The 26,117-nt window shown below is 39.1% G+C and overlaps 3 protein-coding genes across 6 annotated transcripts; all 3 read left to right on the top strand.

Moving 5' to 3' along the window:
* The first annotated feature begins 3,528 nt into the window (after positions 1-3,528).
* On the top strand, positions 3,529-9,196 carry LOC128320814 (uncharacterized). Of its 2 annotated transcripts, XM_053241120.1 has the most exons (3): positions 3,529-3,614; positions 4,237-4,854; positions 5,340-9,196. In XM_053241120.1, the coding sequence occupies exon 3, from the start codon at positions 6,411-6,413 to the stop codon at positions 7,218-7,220; it is 810 nt and encodes a 269-aa protein (XP_053097095.1). In that variant the 5' UTR covers positions 3,529-3,614; positions 4,237-4,854; positions 5,340-6,410; the 3' UTR covers positions 7,221-9,196. The 2 variants fall into 2 exon arrangements, with proteins under 2 accessions (XP_053097095.1, XP_053097093.1); XM_053241118.1 differs by lacking the exon at positions 3,529-3,614 and having other exon boundaries at positions 3,816-4,854.
* A 5,053-nt stretch (positions 9,197-14,249) lies between these two features.
* Positions 14,250-16,399, top strand: LOC128320998 (retinitis pigmentosa 1-like 1 protein). The gene is made up of 6 exons (XM_053241491.1): positions 14,250-14,301; positions 14,887-15,210; positions 15,455-15,586; positions 15,703-15,810; positions 15,974-16,090; positions 16,290-16,399. Exons 1-6 carry the CDS (start codon positions 14,250-14,252, stop codon positions 16,397-16,399), a joined length of 843 nt encoding a protein of 280 aa, XP_053097466.1.
* A 3,595-nt stretch (positions 16,400-19,994) lies between these two features.
* LOC128320811 (retinitis pigmentosa 1-like 1 protein) lies at positions 19,995-23,211 on the top strand. Of its 3 annotated transcripts, none has more exons than XM_053241113.1 (7): positions 19,995-20,101; positions 20,576-20,773; positions 21,043-21,168; positions 21,302-21,370; positions 21,605-21,697; positions 21,827-21,913; positions 22,142-23,211. In XM_053241113.1, the coding sequence occupies exons 1-7, from the start codon at positions 20,008-20,010 to the stop codon at positions 22,360-22,362; spliced, it is 888 nt and encodes a 295-aa protein (XP_053097088.1). In that variant the 5' UTR covers positions 19,995-20,007; the 3' UTR covers positions 22,363-23,211. The 3 variants fall into 3 exon arrangements, with proteins under 3 accessions (XP_053097088.1, XP_053097089.1, XP_053097087.1); XM_053241114.1 differs by having other exon boundaries at positions 20,573-20,773; positions 21,608-21,697; XM_053241112.1 differs by having other exon boundaries at positions 20,573-20,773.
* Positions 23,212-26,117: the final 2,906 nt, after the last annotated feature.

The following is a 26,117-nucleotide window of genomic DNA, read 5'->3' as shown; positions in this document are numbered from 1 at the left end:
TTGAATTTATGGCTCTAAAGTGGGGTGTATGTGAGAAGTTCAGCCATTGGCTGAAAGGCCACAAATTCACCATCTGGACAGATAATAACCCTCTCACTTACCTCTTAACTAAGCCAAAACTTGATGCATATGAATTCAGATGGGTTTCAAAACTTGCGTCCTACACGTTCGACCTGAAACACTTTCCGGGAAAAGCGAATGTGGTAGCAGACGCTTTGAGCCACGACCCCTTTGTAAAACCAATTGGTCAGAGACTGTTGAATGAGCCATATTCTTCTTTAATGCAGGAGGCCTGTGGGGCGAGCGAAGACTGTGTTCACAATGTTTTCAGGTTCAGTAGCCAAGTTCAACCCAATCGGCCCATGAGGAGTCTTTCACAAAGAGCTGTCTATGACACGGATGAAATCAGAGCTCTTTGTCAGTCCCACTGCAGTTGGACAAATGGAGCTGAGTACAGAGCCCTTCATTTAGTCCATTATGTTCAGAAGATTTCAGGTTGCCAGGAAACCTTACCGGTGTTCTCTGCCCAGGAGCTTAGGCAAAGCCAACAGGAAGACCCAACAATATCCAAAGTGTTGTCATTTTTGATTAAACAGAGACGTCCATGAAGAAGAGAAAGACATGGTGCCAGTACACAAGTGCTGAGACTGTTAAAACAGTGGAATAAGTTGGAAGTCAGAGATGATGTGATGTACAGAGTGACGAAAGATCCTTTGTCTAAGAAGAAAAGATTCCAGTATGTGCTGCCTGGTAGCCCGGAGAACAAAGCTCTGTCTGGTATCCATGATCTTGCAGGTCATCAGGGGCAAGACCGCACTCTTTCCCTTGCAAGACAGCGTTTTTATTGGCCTGATATGGAAAAGAACATCAGAGAATATGTGAAATGCTGTCAAAGATGTGTCTTTGCAAAAACACCAGAACCTGCTGCTCGTGTCCCTTTGGAGAACATTAAGAGTTCAGCCCCCATGGAGTTGGTGTGCATAGATTTCTGGTCAGCAGAAGATGGTAAACAGTGTTCAGTGGATGTCCTCGTAGTTACTGACCACTTCACCAAACTTGCTCACGCGTTCCCTTGCACCAATCAAACAGGAAAGCAAGTTGCGAGAAAGCTTTGGGACAATGTGTTTTGTATCTATGGGTTTCCAGAACGAATACACTCTGACCAGGGTACCAATTTTGAGAGTAACCTCATAGCCGAGCTTCTTCGTCTGGCCGGTGTTGCAAAATCTCACACAACAGCTTACCACTCAATGGGCAATGGTGGCACTGAGCGTTTTAATAGAACATTGGGTAGCATGCTTCGATCACTCCCCTTGAAAGCAAAGCACCTATGGCCACAGCAGATCCAAACCCTCACATTTGCCTACAATGCGACCGTGCACGAAACCACAGGCTATGCACCCTTCTTTCTGATGTTCGGCCGCATACCCAGACTTCCAGTTGACATCATTTTCAACCAGGTACTCGATAACCCTGAAGTTACTGATTATGACTCTTATGCCAAGTCTTTGCTGTCCTGCTTGAAGAATGCTATGCATATTGCCCAGAAGCATTCATCTGTCGAGCAACAACATCAAGCTCATCAGTACAACAAGCATGTTAATGGTAATCAATTGTCAGTGGGAGATCGAGTATTGGTAGCTAATAAATCTGAACGTGGAAAAAGGAAGTTGGCCGACAAATGGGAGGACGGGGTGTTCACTGTTGTTGATGTGAATCCTGACATCCATGTTTTGGATGGAAGTGAACTTCTTGCCAATTCCTGGTATTGATGAAGGGTCGAGTTCAAGTGAACTTAATCAGCCATTCATATTTGTAGAGTCTGATCGGAATGATGGAGTATATCAGGCAACAATGCCAAGTCAGTCTGACATGCCAGACTTGTACGACCTGAACACAGAGATGTCGACTGTTTCGTCCACTGAGAGTTCATTCCAGCCTCCCTTTGATAATTCAGGTGAACTTTCTGTCTGTGAACCAGCACTCAGTCTTGTGGCTGAAACGACCCTACCTGGTGACTTATTGGTCTCTTTTCATTCAGATGTGGTAGACACAGTGAACGCAGACATCACACACTATCCTGGTGCTGCCAATGAATTGTCTACAGATGAAGGGCATGCACAACATTCAGATGACATTGCACAAAACTTACCTCCCTCTCATGACTTACCCTGCACTGATTCATCGCTGCGGGCTGATGCACATGCACGTGCCGAGTTTGTTAAACCTATTAAGACAAGAGTTGGGAGAATAGTTAAATCTGTAAACAGGTTGATTGAATCTATGGTACAGATAGAGTCCAAGAGATTTAAACTGAGAATTGATTGCAGAAGTTTTAGAAATTTGATGTACCTACAATGTTTGTGACAAATGTCAAGTTTAATAGGGCCAAGTGCTGTGTGGCGTATATGGTGTGACATTAACTTAAGGGGAATATGAGACTTCGTCGACCTCCTATTTTCCTAAATCTAGAAGTTGAGGTAGCTTCTATGTTGGTTGCGTGGATTAGATGTACGTTTCACTTGTGCCAGTAAAGTGTGTTAATTGAAAATGTCTTTATGGTACATTGAAGGATTTTGATGTAAATAAGGAGGGGTGAATGTAATGGAGTTACTTTGGTTATATTATTTTCACTCAAAATCCCCCTTTTCTATTGAATATAAATGTAATTTTGTTTATTCGATATGGTTGTATATATTATTGTTTTGAGTTAAGATGTATATGATTTTCAAGATTTGTTCAGGAAGTGTACTGTCGCTTTAAGAGTATATACTTGTTCGTGCGCACGCATCGCTCGCTCAGTTCACTTCCTTCTGAGCCGAGAGAAGGTTGTCTCGTAGTTCATCGAGGCATTAAACGGTGTTGTTTAATGGAGAGAGTCAAAGAATTCATGTTTTCAACATATTTCTCATTTATGCAGAAAATAAAGACAGTGCCAAGTAGTGAGAGGTCTGATGCTTCTTTATTGAGTGACATCAACACAACGCAGAGTGGGTTCTTCTTACGTGGGACCTGTTACACAGTAATCAGTATAAAGTTTTAAAATTGGACAACCTTGCTGAACGCCCCTTTCAACCTCTGAGTCTGCTGAAAAAAACAACAGAAACCCTCATAGAATTTGTAATGGTTTTAATGGTTTTAATGGGAATTGTATTGGTTTTAATGGAAACTGTAATAGTCCCTGTGGGTCTCTACTGGTAATCTGTTGCCTTCTATTGGTGGCATGTTTTGTCTAGTGGATACCATTAAGGACCAGTAATGGTAATGGTTTTAATGGTTAGCTGATGGTTTGTAATGGTATCTGTAGTCGAAACCATTAGAAGTTCTGTGATGGTTTTTATTGGTTTTTTTTTTTCAGCAGGGTAGTTAAAAAAAAGATTTTTGTTACCTAATTTTATTCAGTAAAAACACGCTTAACATTGTGCATATTATGTTGTACAAAATTTCGTGTAAAATCTCATTAATCACAGCTGGTGCTGAGGGAAGCCCACAGGAAACCGGTTCTATCCGGTTGAGCTTATTTATTTATTTATTTATTTATTTATTCATTCATTCATTCATTTAAAACACATTAGACATTCACAGGACCTGACACTCAGAGTGTGATATTTAAGGTAAGAGATATTTCGCTTGTGTGAAAAAGAAGTTAGTTTCAGTTAATTTGCGAATGCCTGTTAATGCTAGCTGGATTGTTGTTAAGCTAACGCGAACCTGTTTGTTCTTGCTAATTGCCATGCCTTAGTGGCTTAGCTTAGCAGCTAGCTTAGAGAAATTACCACAGCAGTCTCTCCTGGCGCGTTGCTACTCAGATTTACGCTAAAATTAGGAGTCAAGCATAGTTATAAAAGTACTTCTAAATAAACTGCAAATTGTAAAATAGTGAGCTAACATATTTTTTGTGGCTAACTTAGTCATAGCTAGCTAGCAAGCTACTGCTCCTTAGCCTACTGACACAGTATGTTTGATATGTATATTAATAACATTAGAGCTAGCATTGATAAGTGCTTATTATTTGAAGATATATGTATCTAAGTGCCACATTATCTTATAAATGTTTTATCTGTAGCAGCGCTGTGGCGATTGAGTAAATTAACTCAGTTTCTGCCGCCGCCATTTTGTATTAAGATCAATTGCGTAGATTAACTCCATTTCTGCCGCCGCCATTTTGTATTAAGATCTGTCCGCCATTTTGTATTAAGATCAGTTGCGTTTATTAACTCAGTGGCTGTTTTTCAGTTCTAAGAACACAAAGAACGGACTTGGGTTCTCGTGAAGACGGATCTTGCCAGGTTTCCTTGGAAGAACGAACTCTGAAGGACAGGAGGACACAGAACGCGTCTCTGTGAGAATTGAGATGAGCTGCGATCTTCCTGTTGCGCAGTGGAGCGTCCCAGCACATTTCTAGCAGTGGGACAGGACAATAACTTCAACACTGCAACATTCAGAAAATGACCAACATAACATTATTTACATTTATTTTGTCTTAAAAATTTTATAGATTTTTTAAGACACACAAAAATAAAGTGACTGCATTGTATTATTGCTTTTATATTTTATTGTAGACAGGGGCGGACTGTCCATCGGGAGCACCGGGACATTTCCCGGTGGCCTGACGTTCATTCTGGCCTGCCGCCTGCCGCTGTGAAGTCGATCAGCCTGACGCGATAGGCTGGTACGCAACTGCGAATTAATTGACGGACCTCTCAATCTACGAATCAGGCAATCGCGGAGTGAAAATGGAGCGTAAACGCAAAGGAGGAGCAGAGAGGGAACGTATAAAAAGGAGAAAAGCCCTGGCCACAGATGCAGCAAGTTGCTGCAAAATCCCAGCCGTGTTCGCCAGTAAGGTAGCAGGTCGGTCAGAATTACATTTACATTATATTTACGTAATCATTTGGCAGACGGACGCTTTCATCCAAAACGACTTACAATAGATAAAATCTATTCTAAAAAAAATATTATATATATATATATATATAATGATAGAAGTTTTAAAAGAACATGTTGCAACATCATAATGACAAACTAGCACATCTGTTTCTCATGATTACCACTGGTACAATATGTAGTCTACAATGTTTATTTATTTATTTTGAAAAGGTGACGAAGGAAGCAACAGTAGCACTAGTGCTGCAAGTGCTCCTGCTGTTGAACTAGAGGGGGTGGACAGTTCAGCTTTTGAGTCACTAAGCAAAACTAAACATGCAGGCTATACTAATATGTGCTTTTATGATTTATAAGATCATCAGTAGTAGGACTGTGATCATGGTGACATACAATTGATGGCTGCACAATTAATATAAGTATAGATTATTGAACGTGCTTATTTCATATTGCAGAGCAACTAGATGTGCAGAGTGAGAGAGAGAGGGATTCAGGGAAAGATGATAGAGACAGTGAAAGCCAGAGGTGGCCTGGGGTGGAGTCAAATTCCCGGCCTGATTTACTGTCCCAGTCTGCCACTGATTGTAGAGTTTGTGTAACGGGTATATTATTTTGAAAGGAGATTATTTTTGGGATACTTTTGTTTTGGCGAGTGATCCGCTTTTTGGCGCGTACCGGAAGTGCAGCACGGAGAGACGAAGAGCGCGGGCTATGAGTGTGTCGCACACAGGAGTGAGTGCAGTGTCGTGACCGAGAAGCTCGTTCGATAAAGCTACTTCAACGGAAGATTATCGTGGCTTAAGTGGAATAAAGGACGACAGCACTAAGTGAAAGTGTGGACAGCGACCCGCATTTCATAGCGAAAAAAGAGTTTTTCCCAGTTTTGCTCTCGTGGTATGTGTTGACTGTTAGAATGACGCAGTAACATATCGTGAAGGCCACGGACACTGTGAGTACGCTCAAAGTGCAAATCCCGCTTGATTTTTGTCATCGAGAAACTCGTTACATGTCTTTTTGCTGCATTTTGCACTTCCCGTGTTTTGACTGAAAGCATCGCTAAGAGCTAACATTTCAACGGGACTGTTCACGTGTGGTTGAGTTTCCCGCACGTGTCTGAGCGCGAGTTCAAGATCGCTGTGTCGTGCAGTTAATACAGAGACGTAACTTTGAAGATTGTGTTGCTACCCTGCCATCCAAGTGACATCTCAGTTTGATTCATCTTCAGTTTGATCCTTTTTTTGAGATAGTTTATCTGTGGGATATTTTTATAAAGTTGAGTGAATTTTTGAACTTGCACATTCCAACTACGTGATCTTCAGTTTATTTCAACGCACCCCACGTCAAGACAACGCACTCCAATTCATCGTTCTGTTAAGTAGTATTTTTATGCTCTGCACAAACGACCCCAGCTGCCCTCTATATCCCTCGAGACCGGAAGCTCCCTGATTTCACTTGTTTGCGTGTCAAAACCAGGAGAGCTGATTGTTGAAGAATGGGTGGCATCAGTGAGGTCTGCATTTCAGGTCATGAGGGTGCCCACTGAGGACCGGGTTGAGCTGGTGAAACAGCACCTAAAAGATGAGGCCAAAGCCACAGTGAAGTTCATGATGGAAGGAAAAGAGGAGTCTGTTGACAACATCTTCACTGTTCTCCTCGACACATATGGAGATAAAGTGCCCATTGGTATGAGGCTGAAAGACTTCGACGACCGTGCTCAGAATGCAGGAGAAACAATACGCTCCTATGCATATGCCCTTCGTGAAAGACTTAATCGTGTTCAACGGCGAGAGCCAAATAGAGTGGCGGATGCTGAAAAGGTTCTGAAAGAGCAGTTGGTGCTGGGCCTTAAAGATGACTTCTTGCGTCGAGAGATGAAACGCAGACTTAAGGCTGAGCCAGATTTGAGTTTCGTGCAATTGATGCAAGCGGCAATTACCTGGTCAGAAGAGGAGGAAGCGCAGCCTTCTAGCAATGTCAGGTCCAGTACCCATGCCAGAGGGGTAGTGAATGCTGCTGCAGCACAAGATGCTCCCTCCACTCTGTCTTTAGAGAAACTGCATGAGGCGATCCAGAAAATTGCTGCTTGTCAAGAAGAATTATATCAGGCTGTCCATGCAAAAGAAAGGAATAGACCACAGCAGGGCCGTCCAAAGAAACAACCGTTAAAAGACAGTGAAGGCCGTTATATTTGTTATTCGTGTGGTGAACCCGGACACACCAGTCGCTATTGTCCACAAGGTGGCAAGTTGGGGAGGGGACCAGCACCCCACGTCAAGACAACGCACTCAAAGAAGATTGTGTTGCTACCCTGCCATTCAAGTGACATCTCAGTTTGATTCATCTTCAGTTTGATCCTTTTTTTGAGATAGTTTATCTGTGGGATATTTTTATAAAGTTGAGTGACTTTTTGAACTTGCACATTCCAACTACGTGATCTTCAGTTTATTTCAACGCACCCCACGTCAAGACAACGCACTCCAATTCATCGTTCTGTTAAGTAGTATTTTTCTCTTTTTTTTTCCTTTTTTTTTGATGACTGAACTGATAAACAGTGAACTGTGGTAATTCAAGTGGACTACAGAACTTGACGTGATCTGTGAGTAAACATTTGAAAGGGACGTTTCATATAAGTGCTCATTCTGAGGTGAGGTTTCTTTGAATGCTTTGTTTTTGTTTGTTGTTTTCAAATGTGATTGTTTGAAGGTGATCATTGGAAACGGTGAGAATTTTTCCAAAGTGGGTTTACAAATTCACAAATTGCAAGTGTTTTCTTTTTTTTTTTTTAGTCACATAAGGGATTTGTCGTACTGCAAGTGAAAGGTTTTTTTTACGGTGTTGAAGGTGATTGTGTGAATTCAGAAAGACAGCACAAAGACTGTAGATTCTTTTATTTTCTTTAATTTAACTGATTACTCAAACAGAAGAAATAACTAACCATAAGAAAAAGGAATTTAAAAGAATAAATTCTGTTTAATTCCTTTTACACCTATCCATAGTGTACCTTTTTGTTGAGCTGTCAGGGAGTAGGGGAGTCTCACTTATTTTATTAGATCTGGGGAGGGAGGAGCATATGTGTCATATATATGACAGACTGTACTCTGACATGTGCAATTTCACTTCAGGAAGCCACCGTGTAACATTACCATACCTGAAGCCTACCCTTGTCACTCAGTAGTGTCCCAACACAATAAGGTAAGAAACCACATACACACGTTAGTGTGTAAAGAGACTAAAAAGCTTGGGGAGCGGGGACCAAGATCCTTTCGTTGTCTCAAACTTCCAGGGCAGCCGTAATTCATTTTCCCCTATACAACGGGTTAAAAACCCCCCGTTACATTTGGTTTTCACTCCTTCTCTTTTTCGGTCTCCTCTCCTCTCGTCCCTGATCTAGTGTGCCCCTGTCTGGCTGCGCACTTCCTGTCACAGAAGGGTTCTCTGTCCTGCATGAGGTGATTAAAGTGGATGGTGTTATTGAGGGTTTAGATTCAGTTGCCTCATGCATGGCAGAGAAGCACTTCCATGTGGCAGCGGCGTCTCCTCCTCCCTCTGTAGACGCGCCAGACTGGGCTGCAAAAACTGAATTACTTGATTGTACATGGTTTAATTTAAGTAGTTTTAAAGTTTGATGTTTCTAAAAACAATGATGATGTTAATGTATTTGTCAGAAATAAACAGCGTTGATGTGTTTAATCAGACAACCTACCTTGTATGTCTTTTTTACATTTTCCCACTTCCGGCTTTCCTGCTGTGGGGAGAGCTTGCCTTCAAGCTCCATCTCTTCAATTATGTATCTAAACAGCCATAATAAAGTGAAATAAACACACAAAGACACACTTTGTTTAATTATTCTTCATCACCTTTTTTCCAAGCCTGTATTTATTAAGCATCTCACCGTCACTCACATCAGGAAACACTCTGAGAGTTAAACTAACAGCTTCCACAAAAACAGTGATAAAGTTGCAGAAGTGAATGTTAAGGTGATCTATTTTACAGTTTTTGTCATTGTGAACAGATTTGCTACTTCAACACTCTTAACAGATGCAAACAGACTTGAAAATATGGTTGTTTATGGATAATGTAACTCACTTCCAGCCATCTCTGGTGCTTTTTCGGCTGCAGCCGTTCCTGCTCTCGCCTTCTCATCTCCTCATCAGTCACTGTAAAACCCCAAACATATAAAATATTTAAGTTTAATATGTCATATAAATTTGTTAGCTTAATCACACGTGTTTCTGTCATGGTGCTTCAAGCAGGATCGTAGGCTCGCTAGTGGATTTTTAAAAATCATTAAACACGTAAAAGTCGTTAGACTCAAAAAAACGTATATAGAACGTCAAATAAAGTTAATAATCACTAACATGAGTAATCATTTTAGAGCCACAACAGCGATAACAAGCTACTTACATTTGTAGACGAAGTTGGCTGAGAGATCGTCTGCCATTTTGTTCGAGCTGAGAGGCTTCAGAAAATCATTTCCAGTAAGGGAACGTAGTGAGCATCAATGCTCCCTGGTATTTGCGGTGCATTATGGGATTTTTTTAGGGAGCGAACGTTCCAGTGCACTGGAAGGATTTTGGGACTGAGACAGACGAGACTTGTAGGAAACATTATGAAGCATTTCCAAACCCAGTAAAATTTCTACACCACTGTGTTACTATTTTCACAAATAGTTTGTGAATACCTAAGAGATGTGACTCTGAGTGTTTATTTCCTCCACAGTCGGATTTCTGCAGCACCACTAGACTGGATTTCTGCAACAGCGGCACCAACAAGAGACCTGCGCTGGAGACTCGTCTGTTTAATGCACAACTCCAAACACCATTTAAGATGATTGATTGGGAGATGTGTGTTCTGCTGTGTAGCATTTTGACAATTTGGTCAGTAAAATATTCACATGATTAACCAGTACTAGAAAACCAGATCAAACCATGTGAGTAATAAATACGGACAATATGTAATTTATAGTGGATAAATTTTAAAAGCATTTAAAAGTGTGTATGAAGAGTAAACTTTACTGAATACCCTTTGAGTATGAAGACTAAAAATGGAAATACCTTGGCTATGATTTCTGCTGAGGGCATTCAGCCTGATCCAGACAGAAACTCTGCCGTTATATGAGAGATACGACCGCGTCCGCAAACATTCAGGGAATTGAGGTGTTTCCTAGGTTCCTCTGGCTATTATCGCAGCTTTGTACGTGATTACTCTCGCATCGTCAGGCCTCTAAATGATTGATTGAAGGGGGAGTTTTCTAGCTCGAGGTTAGCACCTTTAGGGGACAGGTGGACTGAACACTGCCAGGAAGCCATTCAGCTCATGATGGAGAAACTCACGTCAGCTCCAGTCCTGGGTTTAGCAGACTGTCTGCTTCCTTATGTTTTACACACTGATGCCAGCGCGACAGGTTTGCGCCACTGTTGAGAGTTAGTTTTGATACTGACGAAGGCAGAAATGTATGAAATTTGCTCTTGGTATATTCAGATGATGATGAGCTGTATTGGAGTATTTATTCCTCATTGTATCTAGTTTTTTTAAGCAGATTTTAAAAGTGTTGAAGCATTTTTTTCTCATAAATTTACAGTTGTACTAGAGGTGGTGAGGATTGCTAAAATGCGTGTGTGTGTGTGTGCTGGTGCCCTCTGATGGACTGGCATCCCCTCTGGGAACAATTGTCCTGCCTCGTGCCCCGTGTTCCCGGGATTGGCTCTGGATCCACCGCGATCCTGATCAGGATAAAACAGCTGCTGATGATGATTGAATGAATTAATGCCATGATGTTGTCTTCTCTGTAATACAAAATAAAAAAATATAGTGATTTTGTATAGTTAGAGTGTGTGTTTAAAGCATTGGAATAATTTTGTTGTGATGCTGTTTAGTCTTCTGTGTCAAGCAAGTTGTTTAGGTTTCTGTAAATGCGTTTCTTAATAAAATAAAGTGATCATATCGCCTTGTGTGTCACAAACATGAAATGCAGGAAAATAAAGCAGATAGAAACGTGCTGGTGCTGTTAATTTATAGCTTCTCGCATGTTTTATCATAGAAGAGACAATTTGTTACAGCCCACATCCTGAGAAACACTATGAATAGGATTAAACTATGTTTAAAAAACCTTTTGGATCAGTAGGCTGTTATGTAAAAGTAGTGGGAAAGTCCAAAACATAAGTTACGCCTACTTATCATGAGGAGAGGTTTCTCTCTGGATCTGGACACACGGCACTCGAATATTATCGATCTATAAGACAGAGACATTGTGTTTTCTTGAAAGGTTTAGGAACATAAAATTTTTTAGTGTGAAAAACAAGTTAATATTGCATATTTATTCTTCACTACACGAGTGAAAACTATTAAAAACTCCAGATGTGTTTGTGTGTAAGATGAGAAGGGAGTGAAAATGTGTGGCAGTGATTTTGTATATCGGTCAGATCTATTTGCAAATACAGATGTAACTACTAAAATGGCAAAAAAGCTAAAATTAGTGTGTAAAATAGATTATTAAATACACTAAATTGCACAACTGAAATGTGTACATATGAAAATTGGCTTGTTTTTGTGGAGGCAGAACCCAAAGTAGAATTTTGTGATGAAATTTTTCTACATTATGACGTCATAATGGTGAGCTGCATTTTTCAGTCACACTGACCGTTCACTTCAGACCACGTTAAGCCACTGAAGAGGATCGCAGCAAAAGAGGCTGAAGAGGATCGCAGCAAAAGACACTGAAGAGGATCGCAGCAAAAGACGCTGAAGAGGATTGCAGCAAAAGACGCTGAAGAGGATCGCAGCATTTCTACTGGAGACAAATCTGTTACTGACTTTTTTTGGACCACACGAGAGAGATAACCAAGCTAATGGATATCTTTGTGGATGCCACTGAGACGACCACCAGCCAGAATCTGAGTGAGTAAATGTACAAAATGAACAAAGAACCAAATAGAAAAGCACAAAGTTGAGTAACTGTTGATATTATTGTTAATATAATATTGTTAATATATTGTTAATAATGTGTTGTTGATATTAATGTTAAAACAGCAGTTTAAGAAGCTCAACACTGACTTCTAAACATCACGTCTTAACACTTCATAGTGCCCCAGATATACTACTCATTTACTGCTTCTTAATACGATAAGGTTGTAAACGTCGACTTTAATAATTTTTAATAAAAAATAAATAATAATAATTTAAGTTTTAATAAATAAAAGCTCTTGTTTCAGGAGAAAAGATGAGCCAGAGGACAAGAGCTAAGGCTGAAGCTGAGGCTCAGGAACTGATGGCCAGTTTCTTCGAGGATCTTGAAGCAAATGACAAACAACTGAGTGAGTAAAGAACTGATATGGAAAACTGACAATGTTACTGAGATAAATGCTGAAGGTGCTGAAGACAGAATCTGAAGCTGAAGCCCTTAACATTCGTATTACAGGAGAACAGATCCGCACTAAGGCCGTTAGGGTACTGATGGGGATTTTCATCTACGACCCTGAGACCAATGACCCCTCAATCAGTGAGTTATTATTGTATGGAGAATGATAGGAGGAATAAGAATAATGAGAAGGAAAGTCAATAACATGAAAATGTCACCACTTAATGAAATATAAAAATAATATTTTATAAAACAGAGGTCCTGAAAGAGGTGGATGCTGGAGCAGAGGAAGAGGAAGAAGCCATCAGTCAGGTCTTGGATGAGGAAGAGGGAACAATCGACCTGCCACTGGGTGAAGAAAAAAATATAATCTCACAATAATTTCAGACAAAATGAAAAAACCCTCATGTTAATGTTTCTGTGGTAATTAACACCGGTAACTCATATTAATAAAAATAATACTGCATATCTACTAACCCTATATTCTTAACAAGATGATAAAATATTTTAAATATTTGAACTTTAAAACACTGATATACCTCTTTAACTGTAAAAGAAATGTCACACAATCCCTCCAAATGACTCCTCAAATAAACCAATAAATAAATAAAAGCTGAGGCTGCAGTACAGCTAGTGGACGTTAAACTGGATCAGACTATAAGTCACTTAAAAAAAACATTATAAGTGAAATTGTAATTATGAAAATGTAAGTTCACTAAAACTGGCAATAATAATAATATTTATGATTGTGACATTATACATAGAAGCTGAAGCTGAAGCTGATGCCGAGGTTGAAGCTGAGGTTGATGCTGATGAAAAAGGAAAGCCAGAAGACGCTGAAATACAGAACAGCACATCTCTGGGTCAGTGTAATAATAATAATAATAATAATGATAATAATAATAATAATAATAATTGTACATTATGTTATTATTATACATTTTTTAATGATGTAGTAAACTGCAATAATACAGAGAAGCCTACTGAAAACACCGGGAATGGGAAGGAGAAAAAGAAAAGGAGCAGGAGAGGAACACGAGGCAAAGGAAGGAAAATAAATTACAAAAAGTTCCAGGACAACAAAGCAGGTATTAATATTAATATCATGTCATGATGTCAGTAATGTACCTGGAGAACTGCTGATATTAAATTAAATGAGGAACTGAAGTGAAACACGTTATCTTCCTCAATTAATACAATCTAAACATTATATCAAGTTTTAATTGTGAATCCTGTGACTTTTCTTTCAGAAGAAGACGAGGCTGAAGCAGAGAGTAAAGCTGTTGCTGAAGCTGCTGTTGAAGATAAGGTTGAAGCTGATGCTGAAGCTGAGTCTAAAGCTGAGATTGAAACTGAAGCTGAAGCCAAGGCTGGGGTTGAAGCTGACGCTGGGGTTGAAACTGAAGCTGAGGTTGAAGCTGAGACTGAAGCTAAGTTTGAGGCTGGGGCTGAAGCTGTTGCTGATGCTGAAATTGAGGTTAAAGCTGACGCTGAAGCTGAGTTTGAAGCTGAGTTTGAGGCTGAGGCTGAAGCTGAGGTTGAAGCTAATCCTGAGGCTGAGTTTGAGGCTGAGGCTGAAGCTGAGGTTGAGGCTGAGGCTGAAGCCGAGGTTGAAGCTAATCCTGAGGCTGAAGCCGAGGTTGAAGCCGACCGTGAAAAAAGAAAGGAAGAAGACACTGAAACAGAGAACAGCACATCTCTGGGTGAGTAGGAGCAATCACTCACACAGATACAATAATATTATAGTAACAATAATAATAATATTATTATGACATTATACATTATTTTCTAATGATGTAGTAAACTTGAATAATACAGAGAAGCCTGCTGAAAACACCGGGAATGGAAAGGAGAAAAAGAAAAGGAGTAGGAGAGGAACACGAGGCAAAGGAAGGAAGATAAATTACAAAAAGTTCCAGGACAACAAAGCAGGTATTAATATTAATATCATATCATGATGTCAGTAATGTACCTGGAGAACTGCTGATATTAAATTAAATATAGACTCATGGACAGTTTTTTCCCTTCAGCTGTACTGATGCTGAACTCTGCTTCTAAGCGTTAACTGCCAGGCTCCACCTAATAACTAAACATTAGCATCAGACACCACTGTTATCTGGAATTATTTGCAAGTACTTGCACTTTACTGCACTATCTGTCATCATTATTACTATTACTTATATCAGACTGTTATTTGCACATTATTGCTATTTGCACATCTGCATTTTTATCCACTGTATGTGTCCACTGCATCATATTGCATGCATCATGCTGCTTACCTCCACCTGTATACTGTTTATCTCAACTAACTGCACCAGAATTCTTATTTATTCCATTTAACTTGATTGCCATTTGCATTACTGGTTATGCATCATATTGTTTACCTTTACCTCTACACTGTACACTGTTAACTTACTGCACCATGGCCTTGTTACCTCATTTTACCTTATTTGTTATTTGCACTACTGGTTGGATGCTGACTGCATTTCGTCATCTCTGTACTCGTACTCTGACAATGACAATAAAGTTGAACCTAACCTAAAGGAGGAACTGAAGCGAAACACTTTATCTGCCTCAATTAATACAATCTAAACATTATATCAAGATTTAATTGGGAATCATGTGACATTTTTTTCTTTCAGAAGAAGATGAAGCTGAACCTGAAGCTGTAGTGGAGGCTGAAGCTAACGCTGAACCTGAGGTTGAACCTGAAGCTGTAGTGGAGGCTGAAGCTGACGCTCAACCTGATGCTGTAGTGGAGGCTGAAGCTGACGCTGAACCTGATGCTGAGGTTGAAGCTGAAGCTGAAGCTGTTGTTGAGGCTGAAGCTGAAGCTGAACCTGAAGCTGAAGCTGTAGTTGAGGCTGAAGCTGAAGCTGAACCTGAAGCTGAACCTGAAGCTGAACCTGCAGCTGCTGCTGAAGAAAGAAAGCCGGAAGACAGTGAAACAGAGAACAGCACATCTCTGGGTGAGTAGGAGCAATCACTCACACTGATATACCTCTTTAACTGTAAAATAAATCTCACACAATCCCTTCAAACATCAACTACTCAAAGAAATAAGTAAGTAAACAAACAAAAAATACAAACGAATAAAAAAAACACTGCATTCATCTTTCACTGATAATAAGTATTATTAATAACCAGTAAGTGTCAATAATAGTATTGTTTAAGACTGTGACATTGTTGATTTATTATTTTCTAATGATGTAGTAAACACCAACGAGACGGACGAGCCTGCTGAAAGCACCAGGAAAGGAGACGAGAAAAAGAAAAGGACCAGGAGAGGAACACGAGGCAGCGGCAGAAAGATCAATTACAGAAAGTTCCAGGACAACAAAGCAGGTATTAATATTAATATCATGTGATGATGTCAGTAATGTACCTGCTGATATTAGTTCAGTTCTTGTGGTTCACTGGTATTAGTGCTGTTAGAAAACTGACAATATTAACTTATTCAGAAACAGAGAAGCTGAAAGAGGTGGATGATGGAGCGGAGGCTGAAGCCATCAGTGAACTGATGAACGTCCTCCTGGATGAGACGGAGGAATCCAATGGCCAGTCTCTGGGTGAGCAAAAAATATAATCTCAGAATAATTTCAGACAAAATGCAAAACAGTTATATCTATATCAACCCTCTATTCTTAACAAGATGCTGTAATGTTCAAAATATTTGAACTTAAACTAGAGTTAGAAAATGTTAAGTTTTAAATTGAAATGTTTTTGTTTCAGCAGGAGAAAGTGGGGAGATCGTGATGAGTGCCGACGCTGAAGCTGAGGCTGAAGCCTTTAATGATTTCCTGACCGTCCTCCTGGAGGAGATAAGCGACGAGATCAACCTGCCTCTGGGTGAGTAAAGAAATTAACTTCCAGTGAGGAAATAGCATTTGTGTTACACGTTTAAATACCCTTTACACTGATAAAGTGCTGTACAGATTTACACAACCAGAGTTAATGTGCAATAAAGACGGGCTGCGCCCATGAAGAGCTTTAAAAACAAAGGATAAAACCTGAATATTGCAATATTAAATTACAATATTTAAAACAGGGATGCTGAAAGAGGTGGATGATGGGGCGGAGGCTGAAGCCATCAACCAGCTCCTGAACGTCCTCCTGGATCAGTCAGGGGAAATGATCGACCTGCCTCTGGGTAAGTAAAGAAAATAAATTATAATATGCCTAAATTTCAATTACAACGTTAATTACCATTCACATGACAAAGTGATGTACAGATTTGCAAAAGAAAATCATACAAACTTACGTTAAATTAAATGAAATGTGAGAAAATAAAGGAAACTGAAATGCTACAAAAGAACCATCAAGAAAATTTGAGGTGCTGTGTTAGAGAGCTCTGATTTTTCTGTTAGAAAACTGAGAATATTATTTATTTTTCAAAAACAGGGATGCTGAAGGAGGTGGATGATGGGGCGGAGGCTGAAGCCATCAGCCAGCTCCAGAACGTCCTCCTGGATCAGGCAGGGGAAACTTCTGGCCACTCTCTGGGTGAGTAAAGAACATAAATAATGCGAAAAATATTTCAATAACAACATTAAATACAATTTACACTGACAAAGTGATGTCAGGATTTGCAAAAGTAAACCATACAAACTTACATTAAATGAAATGAGAGAAAATAAAGGAAACTGAAATGCTACAAAAGAACCATCAAGAAAATTTGAGGTGCTGTGTTAGAGAGCTCTGATTTTACTGTTAGAAAACTGAGAATATAAATTTATTTAAAAACAGGGATGCTGAAGGAGGTGGATGATGGGGCGGAGGCTGAAGCCATCAACCAGCTCCAGAACGTCCTCCTGGATCAGGCAGGGGAAACTTCTGGCCAGTGTCTGGGTGAGTAAAAAAATAAATAAATAAATTTTAATGTGCTAATAATATTTAAATTACAACATTAAATACAATTTACACTGACAATCTGATGTGAGGATTTGCAAAAGGAAATCATACAAACTTACATTAAATGAAATGAGAGAAAATAAAGGAAAATGAAATGCTACAAATTGGCCTAAAGAAATTTTGATGTGCTGTGTTAGAGAGCTCTGATTTTACTGTTAGAAAATTGAGAATATTAATTAATTTTACAAAAACAGGGATGCTGAAGGAGGTGGATGATGGGGCGGAGGCTGAAGCCATCAACCAGCTGCAGAACGTCCTCCTGGATCAGGCAGGGGAAACATCTGGCCAGTCTCTGGGTGAGTAAAAAATAAATAAATAAATAATAATATGCTAATAATATTTAAAGTTAAATACAATTCACACTGAAAAGGGACGTGAGGATTTGAAAAAATAAATGATAAAATCTTCAAATAAAATGAACTGCAAACCAATAAAGGAAGATTCTACAAAAAATACATTAAATTTGAAGTGCTGTGTTAGAGAGCTCTGATTTTAATGTTAGAAAATTCAGAATATTAATTTATTTTTCAAAAACAGGGATGCTGAAGGAGGTGGATGATGGGGCGGAGGCTGAAGCCATCAACCAGCTCCTGAACGTCCTCCTGGATCAGGCAGGGGAAACATCTGGCCAGTCTCTGGGTGAGTAAAGAACATAAATAATTCCAAAAATATTTCAATAACAACATTAAATACAATTTACACTGACAATCGGATGTGAGGATTTGCAAAAGAAAATCATACAAACTTACATTAAATGAAATGAAATGAGAGAAAATAAAGGAAACTGAAATGCTATAAACTAACATAAAGAAAATTTGAGGTGCTGTGTTAGAGAGCTCTGATTTTACTGTTAGAAAACTGAGAATATTAATTTATTTTTTAAAAACAGACATGCTGAAGGAGGTGGATGATGGGGCGGAGGCTGAAGCCATCATCCAGCTCCAGAACGTCCTCCTGGATCAGGCAAGGGAAACTTCTGGCCCGTCTCTGGGTGAGTAAAGAACATAAATAATGCCAAAAATATTTCAATAACAACATTAAATACAATTTACACTGACAATCGGATGTGAGGATTTGCAAAAGAAAATCATACAAACTTACATTAAATGAAATGAAATGAGAGAAAATAAAGGAAACTGAAATGCTATAAACTAACATAAAGAAAATTTGAGGTGCTGTGTTAGAGAGCTCTGAGTTTACTGTTAGAAAACTAAGAATATTAATTTATTTTTTAAAAACAGAGATGCTGAAGGAGGTGGATGATGGGGCGGAGGATGAAGCCATCAGCCAGCTCCAGAAAGTCCTCCTGGATCAGGCAGGGGAAACATCTGGCCAGTCTCTGGGTGAGTAAAAAATAAATAAATAAATCATAATATGCATTAAATACAATTTACACTGACAATCTGATGTGAGGATTTGCAAAAGAAAATCATACAAACTTACATTAAATGAAATGAGAGAAAATAAAGGAAACTGAAATGCTACAAATTGGCCTAAAGAAAATTTGAGGTGCTGTGTTAGAGAGCTCTGATTTTACTGTTAGAAAACTGAGAATATTAATTTATTGTAAAACAGGATGCTGAAGGAGGTGGATGATGGGGCGGAGGCTGAAGCCATCAACCAGCTCCAGAACGTCCTCCTGGAAGAGACAGGAGAAAAGAACGACCTGCTGCTGGGTGAGCAAAGAACATAAATTATAAAATGCCAAAATTATTTGAGGTGCTGTGTTAGAGAGCTCTGATTTTGCTGTTACAAAACTGAGAATATTAATTTATTTAAAAACAGGGATGCTGAAGGAGGTGGATGATGGGGCGGAGGCTGAAGCCATCAACCAGCTCCAGAACGTCCTCCTGGATCAGTCAGGGGAAACTTCTGGCCAGTCTCTGGGTGAGTGCAAAATAAATAAATAAATAATAATATGCTAATAATATTTAAAGTACAAAGTTAAATACAATTCACACTGAAAAGGGACATGAGGATTTGCAAAAATAACTGATAAAATCTTCAAATAAAATGAACTGCAAACCAATAAAGGAAAATTCTACAAAAAAATACATTAAATTTGAAGTGCTGTGTTAGAGAGCTCTGATTTTAATGTTAGAAAACTGAGAATATAAATTTATTTTTCAAAAACAGGGATGCTGAAGGAGGTGGATGATGGGGCGGAGGCTGAAACCATCAACCAGCTCCAGAACGTCCTCCTGGATCAGGCAGGGGAAACATCTGGCCAGTCTCTGGGTGAGTAAAAAATAAATAAATAAATTATAATATGCTAATAATATTTAAATTACAAAGTTAAATACAATTCACACTGATAAAGTGACGTGAGGATTTGCAAAAATAAATGATAAAACCTTTAAATAAAATGAAATGCAAGCCAATAAAGGGAACTGAAATTTTACAAGAATAGTCATGAAATTTGATGTGCTGTGTTAGAGAGCTCTGATTTTACTGTTTGAAAACTGAGAATATAAATTTATTTTTTAAAAACAGAGATGCTGAAGGAGGTGGATGATGGGGCGGAGGCTGAAGCCATCAGCCAGCTCCAGAACGTTCTCCTGGTTCAGGCAGGGGAAACTTCTGGCCAGTCTCTGGGTGAGTAAAAAAATATAATCTCAAAATAATTTCAGACAAAATGCAAAACAATAACTGAAAAAAGCCTCATATTAATGTTGCCGTTGTGATGAACACAGTTAACTCGTATTAATAACACATAATACTCCATAGCTACTAACCCTCTATTCTTAACAAGATGCTGTAATGTTCAAAATAATTGAAGTTAAACTAAAGTTAGAAAATGTTAAGTTTTAAATTGAAACGTTTTTGTTTCAGCAGGAGAAAGTGGGGAGATTGTGATGAGTGCCGACGCTGAAGCTGAGGCTGAAGCCTTTAATGATTTCCTGACCGTCCTCCTGGAGGAGATAAGCGATGAGATCAACCTGCCTCTGGGTGAGTAAAGAAATTAACTTCCATTGAGGAAGTAGCATTTGTGTTACACATTTAAAGATAAATTGATAAAGTGCTCTATAAAAATGTAAGAAATTTTTTAAATAAAAGCCCAACTGATATTGATTGAAGGTCAATCAGCTCAGCAACGGCTTCCATTAATACTGGAATTAATGCATAGTTCTCCATATCTACTACTCATATATCACTTCTTAAGTACTGAAACACTAAACAGAAACACTGGAAAAGATTGTTGTATTTAATAGGGTTTTGTGGATTAAATGAATTTTGAGTTCCTAGAGCATTAAAGAGCTTTTACCTGAATGAAGCAGGTATTAATATTAATATCATGTCATGATGTCAGTAATGTACCTGGAGAACTGCTGATATTAAATTAAATTAAGTGAGGAACTGAAGTGAAACACTTTATCTGCCTCAAATAATACAATCTAATCATGTGATTTTTTTTTTCAGAAGAAGTTAAGGCTAAAGCTGTTATTGAAGGTGAAGCTGAAGTTGAGGCAGAAGGTGAAGTTGAAGCTGAAATTGAGGCTGAAAGTGAAGCTGAAGGTGAAACTAAAGGTGAAGCTGAAGGTGAAGCTAAAGGTGAAGCTGAAGGAGTTGTTGAAGAAGGAAAGCTGGATGACACTGAAACAGAGAACAGCACATGTCTGGGTGAGTAGGAGCAATCACTAAACATCAACTACTCAAAGAAATAAGTGCATAAACAAAGAAACAAACAAATAAAAAAGTAGGTAAGTAAGTAAATAAGTAAATAAATTGTAGCTGAGGCTGCAATACAGCTAGTGGACGTTATACTGGCTGAGACTACACACGTAATTTGTAAAAACATTTATAAGTGAAAATTGTAATAATGAAAATGTAAGTTCAATTAAAGTGGCAATAATGATATTATTAATAATTGTGACATTATAAATTATCAGAGAGCAATAATACAGAGAAGCCTGAAAACACCGGGAATGGAAATGAGAAAAAGAAAAGGAGCAGGAGAGGAACACGAGGCAAAGGAAGGAAGATCAATTACAAAAAGTTCCAGGACAATAAAGCAGGTATTAATATTAATATCATGTCATGATGTCAGTAATGTACCTGAAGAACTGCTGATATTAGTTCAGTTTGTGTTAAATGGCGAATCTAAACTTTATATCATGTTTTAATTGTGAATCGTGTGACTTTTGTCAGGACGATCTGCAGCTGAGGCCGTAGAAAGACCACCAGAAGATGCAGAAACAGAGAACAGCACACCTCTGGGTGAGAAGGAGCGATCAGTCCCCCTTACACACCTCTTTAAATTCCACAGAATCCCTCCGAGCATCAAATCCTCTGATATTAGGCTCATTATTCAAATGTGTACAATAATATTTTGCCTGTTTATTGCAGCCGAGTTCTTTTTATTCCTGAACTTTCACCCTGAGCTTTTTATTCCTGAAATTCCAAGATAATAATACACATCTGGACAGCTGTTCATGTTTATGTGTGTCACAGCAGACAAACCGATGGTGAAGGCGGATGAAGAATCTGAGCCTAAAGAGGAAATCCAACTCCTTGAGACGGAGACCGTTAACGAGCAGCTCCTGAGTATGCCATGAAAATGAGCGTTCCATATTACGATGACAATAAAATAGACAAATACTGAATACAATGGTGGTAATAATAATAATAATATTGTTTAAGATTGTGACATTATTCTTACATTATTTCCTAAAGATGAAGTAAAGGCAAAGAAGAAGGTCAGGAGAGGAACACGAGGAAGAGGGAGAAAAATCAACTACAAGCAAGTTGAGGACAAAGAAGGTAATCATGAGAAATAGATAAAAGCACCAACAGACACAAGCAGCCAACAAGGACACGCTATTCATAGTTAATACCCTTTATGTTAATCCATCCAAGTGTTCCACGCATTAATCTAATTTACCTCAGCGTAAAACTTTACTAGCTGAGTACTGCGGTCTGTGTTGCGTAACTCCTGCTGAATTCTGGGAAACAAGCTTGCACAGTGATTTCTCTAATTCTGTCCCACAGCTGAACAGAATGGAGGGAGGAAAGAGCTGACTGACGCCAAAGCATCAAGAGACCAGCGTGAATGTCAGACAGAAAGAAAGCCGCAGACACACACACGTGTGTGGACACGCCGTGACCGAGCCTGTGAGTCAGGGTGGAGAGGACCTGCTCACTGCGACCAGAGAGACAGGAGAGTCCCGAGAAGATCAGCTCAAGAGACGCCATCACATGCTGGAGCCTGATCAATTAAACACACACACACCACACACCAAGCCCCCATCCTCTCCTTAAGCCTAACCCTACCACCCCCCTATTCCCCAATCCCCCAAATAATTATTAACATTATTTTTAAAAAATGAATAAAAACCCTTTATACTTTACACTTTACTTTTGTCTGCTTTCTATGAGCAGTAATTATTTCTGCACATGCACTGAGTAGTCTAATAGGCAAGTGTCCAGTTTTAAGCTGATATTCCATGTGTGCAGCTTCACTGTAGACTGTGTGCTGGGTGACTGAGGTCTGAGACGATTCTGTGAGCTTTTCTCAGGCACTGTAACCGCTACATGTGCTGTGTGTTTGGGATTTTGTAGCCTGTGATGAGTTCTGCTCTTCTCACCAAATCTCTGGACACCAGGCTGAAGCTGGCACTAAAATGACACAAACAACTCACAGAACACTGTGCAGAAAAATGGGGAATATATATATATCTATATATCTGCTCATTTCATGTGCCATCAGAAATATGAGAAATGCATGTGAAAATATATTTCAAGACAAGTGGGTTTTTATTGTCATTCCTCTATACAGCTTGTACACATTGTGTGAGACGAGTGCAGGACAAAGAACACACACAACAGCACAATAAATACACAGGACTGTAAACTGTACAACCTTGCTGAATGCCCCTTTCAACCTCTGAGTCTGCTAAAAAAAAAAAAAAAAACAGAAACCCTCATAGAATTTGTAATGGTTTTAATGGTTTTAATGGGAATTGTACTGGTTTTAATGGAAACTGTAATGGTCCCTGTGGGTCTCTCTACTGGTAATCTGTTGCCTTCTATTGGTGGCATGTTTTGTCTAGTGGATACCATTAAGGATCAGTAATGGTAATGGTTTTAATGGTTAGCTGATGGTTTTTGATGGTATTTGTACTGGAAACCATTAAAATTTCTGTCATGGTTTTTATTGGGTTTTTTTCAGTTAAAAAAAGATTTTTTGTTACCTAATTTTATTCAGTAAAAACACACTTAACATTGTGCATATTATGTTGTACAAAGTTTCGTGTAAAATCTCATTAATCACAGCTCATGCTGAGGGAAGCCCACAGGAAACCGGTTCTATCCGGTTGAGCTTACTTATTTATTTATTCATTCATTCATTAATTTATTTATTTAAAACACATTAGACATTCACAGGACCTGACACTCAGAGTGTGATATTTAAGGTAAGAGATATTTCGCTTCTGTGAAAAAGAAGTTAGTATCAGTTAATTTGCGAATGCCTGTTAATGCTAGCTGGATTGTTGCTAAGCTAACGCGAACCTGCTTGTTCTTGCTAATTGCCGTCCTTTAGTGGTTTAGCTTAGCAGCTAGCTTAGAGAAATTACCACAGCATCCTCTCCTGGCGCATTCCTACTCAGATTTACGCTAAAATTAGGAGTCAAGCATAGTTATAAAAGTACTTCTAAATAACCTGCAAATTGTAAAATAGTGAGCTAATATATTTTTTGTGGCTAACTTAGTCATAGCTAGCTAGCAAGCTACTGCTCCTTAGCCTACTGACACAGTATGTTTGATATGTATATTAATAACATTAGAGCTAGCATTGATAAGTGTTTATTGTTTGCAGATATATGTATCTAAGTATTATCTTATAAATGTTTTATCTGTAGCAGCGCTGTGGCGATTGAGTAAATTAACTCCGTTTCTGCCGCCGCCATTTTGTATTAAGATCAATTGCGTAGATTAACTCCATTTCTGCCGCCGCCATTTTGTATTAAGATCAGTCCGCCATTTTGTATTAGGATCAATTGCGTAGATTAACTCCGTTTCTGCCGTCCGCCATTTTGTATTAAGATCAGTTGCGTTTATTAACTCAGTGGCTGTTTCTCAGTTCTAAGAACACAAAGAACGGACTTGGATTCTCGTGAAGACGGATCTTGCCAGGTTTCCTTGGAAGACGAACTCTGAAGGACAGGAGGGCACAGAACGCATCTCTGTGAGAATTGAGATGAGCTGCGATCTTCCTGTTGCGCAGTGGAGCGTCCCAGCACATTTCTAGCAGTGGGACAGGACAATAACTTCAACACTGCAACATTCAGAAAATGACCAACAACATTATTTACATTATTATCATTATTTACATTTATTTTACATTATTTTTTTATTGTATTTTATATATTTTTTAAAAGCATATATGTGTGTAAATAAACTTCAACACTGCAACATTCAGAAAATGACCGACATAACATTATTTACATTTATTTTGTCTTAAAAATTTTATAGATTATAGATAGATAAATAAAGTGACTGCATTGTATTATTGCTTTTATATTTTATTGTAGACAGGGGCGGACTGGCCATCGGGAGCACTGGGACATTTCCCGGTGGCCTGACGTTCATTCTGGCCTGCCGCCTGCCGCTGTGAAGTCGATCAGCCTGACGCGATAGGCTGGTACGCAACTGCGAATTAATTGACGGACCTCTGAATCTACGAATCAGGCAATCGCGGAGTGAAAATGACATCACCACATGACCCATCATCAGCGACGAACTGCCTAATTGGCTATATCCAGAGGCAGGCTATATCTTAGAAAATCGTGCAAAAAATGGAGCGTAAACGCAAAGGAGGAGCAGAGAGGGAACGTATAAAAAGGAGAAAAGCCCTGGCCACAGATGCAGCAAGTTGCTGCAAAATCCCAGCCGTGTTCGCCAGTAAGGTAGCAGGTCGGTCAGAGCTACATTTACGTAATCATTTGGCAGACGGACGCTTTCATCCAAAACGACTTACAATACATAAAATCTATTCTAAAAAAAACATTATATATATATAATGATAGAAGTTTTAAAAGAACATGTTGCAACATCTTAACCACAAACTAGCACACTGTTTTACAGATGGGGATACAGTATTTTTTTAGTGCCAAATTTGACCAGAAATTTTGATTTTCCATTTTTAATTTACAATATGTAGTCTACAATGTTTATTTATTTATTTTGAAAAGGTGACGAAGGAAGCAACAGTAGCACTAGTGCTGCAAGTGCTCCTGCTGTTGTACTAGAGGGGGTGGACAGTTCAGCTTTTGAGTCACAGCAGGAACCTTCAGGTAAAGTTTAAGCTAAGCAAAACTAAAAATGCAGGCTATACTAATATGTGCTTTTATGATTTATAAGATCATGAGTAGTAGGACTGTGATCATGGGGACATACAATTGATGGCTGCACAATTAATATAAGTATAGATTATTGAACGTGCTTATTTCATATTGCAGAGCAACTAGATGTGCAGAGTGAGAGAGAGAGGGATTCAGGGAAAGATGATAGAGACAGTGAAAGCCAGAGGTGGCCTGGGGTGGAGTCAAATTCCCGGCCTGATTTACTGTCCCAGTCTGCCACTGATTGTGGAGTTTGTGTAACGGGTATATTATTTTGAAAGGAGATTATTTTTGGGATACTTTTGTTTTGGCGAGTGATCCGCTTTTTGGCGCGTACCGGAAGTGCAGCACAGAGAGACGAAGAGCGCGGGGTACGAGTGTGTCGCACACAGGAGTGAGTGCAGTGTCGTGACCGAGAAGCTCGTTCTATAAAGTTGCTTCAACGGAAGATTATCGTGGCTTAAGTGGAATAAAGGACGACAGCACTAAGTGAAAGTGTGGACAGTGACCCGCATTTCATAGCGAAAAAAGAGTTTTTCCCACTTTTGTTCTCGTGGTATGTGTTGACTGTTAGAATGACGCAGTAACATATCGTGAAGGCCACGGACACTGTGAGTACGCTC

This window comes from Pangasianodon hypophthalmus, chromosome 17 (assembly GCF_027358585.1).
Source record: "Pangasianodon hypophthalmus isolate fPanHyp1 chromosome 17, fPanHyp1.pri, whole genome shotgun sequence".
NCBI lineage: Eukaryota > Metazoa > Chordata > Actinopteri > Siluriformes > Pangasiidae > Pangasianodon > Pangasianodon hypophthalmus.
This window is presented reverse-complemented; position numbering and strand designations above follow the sequence as displayed.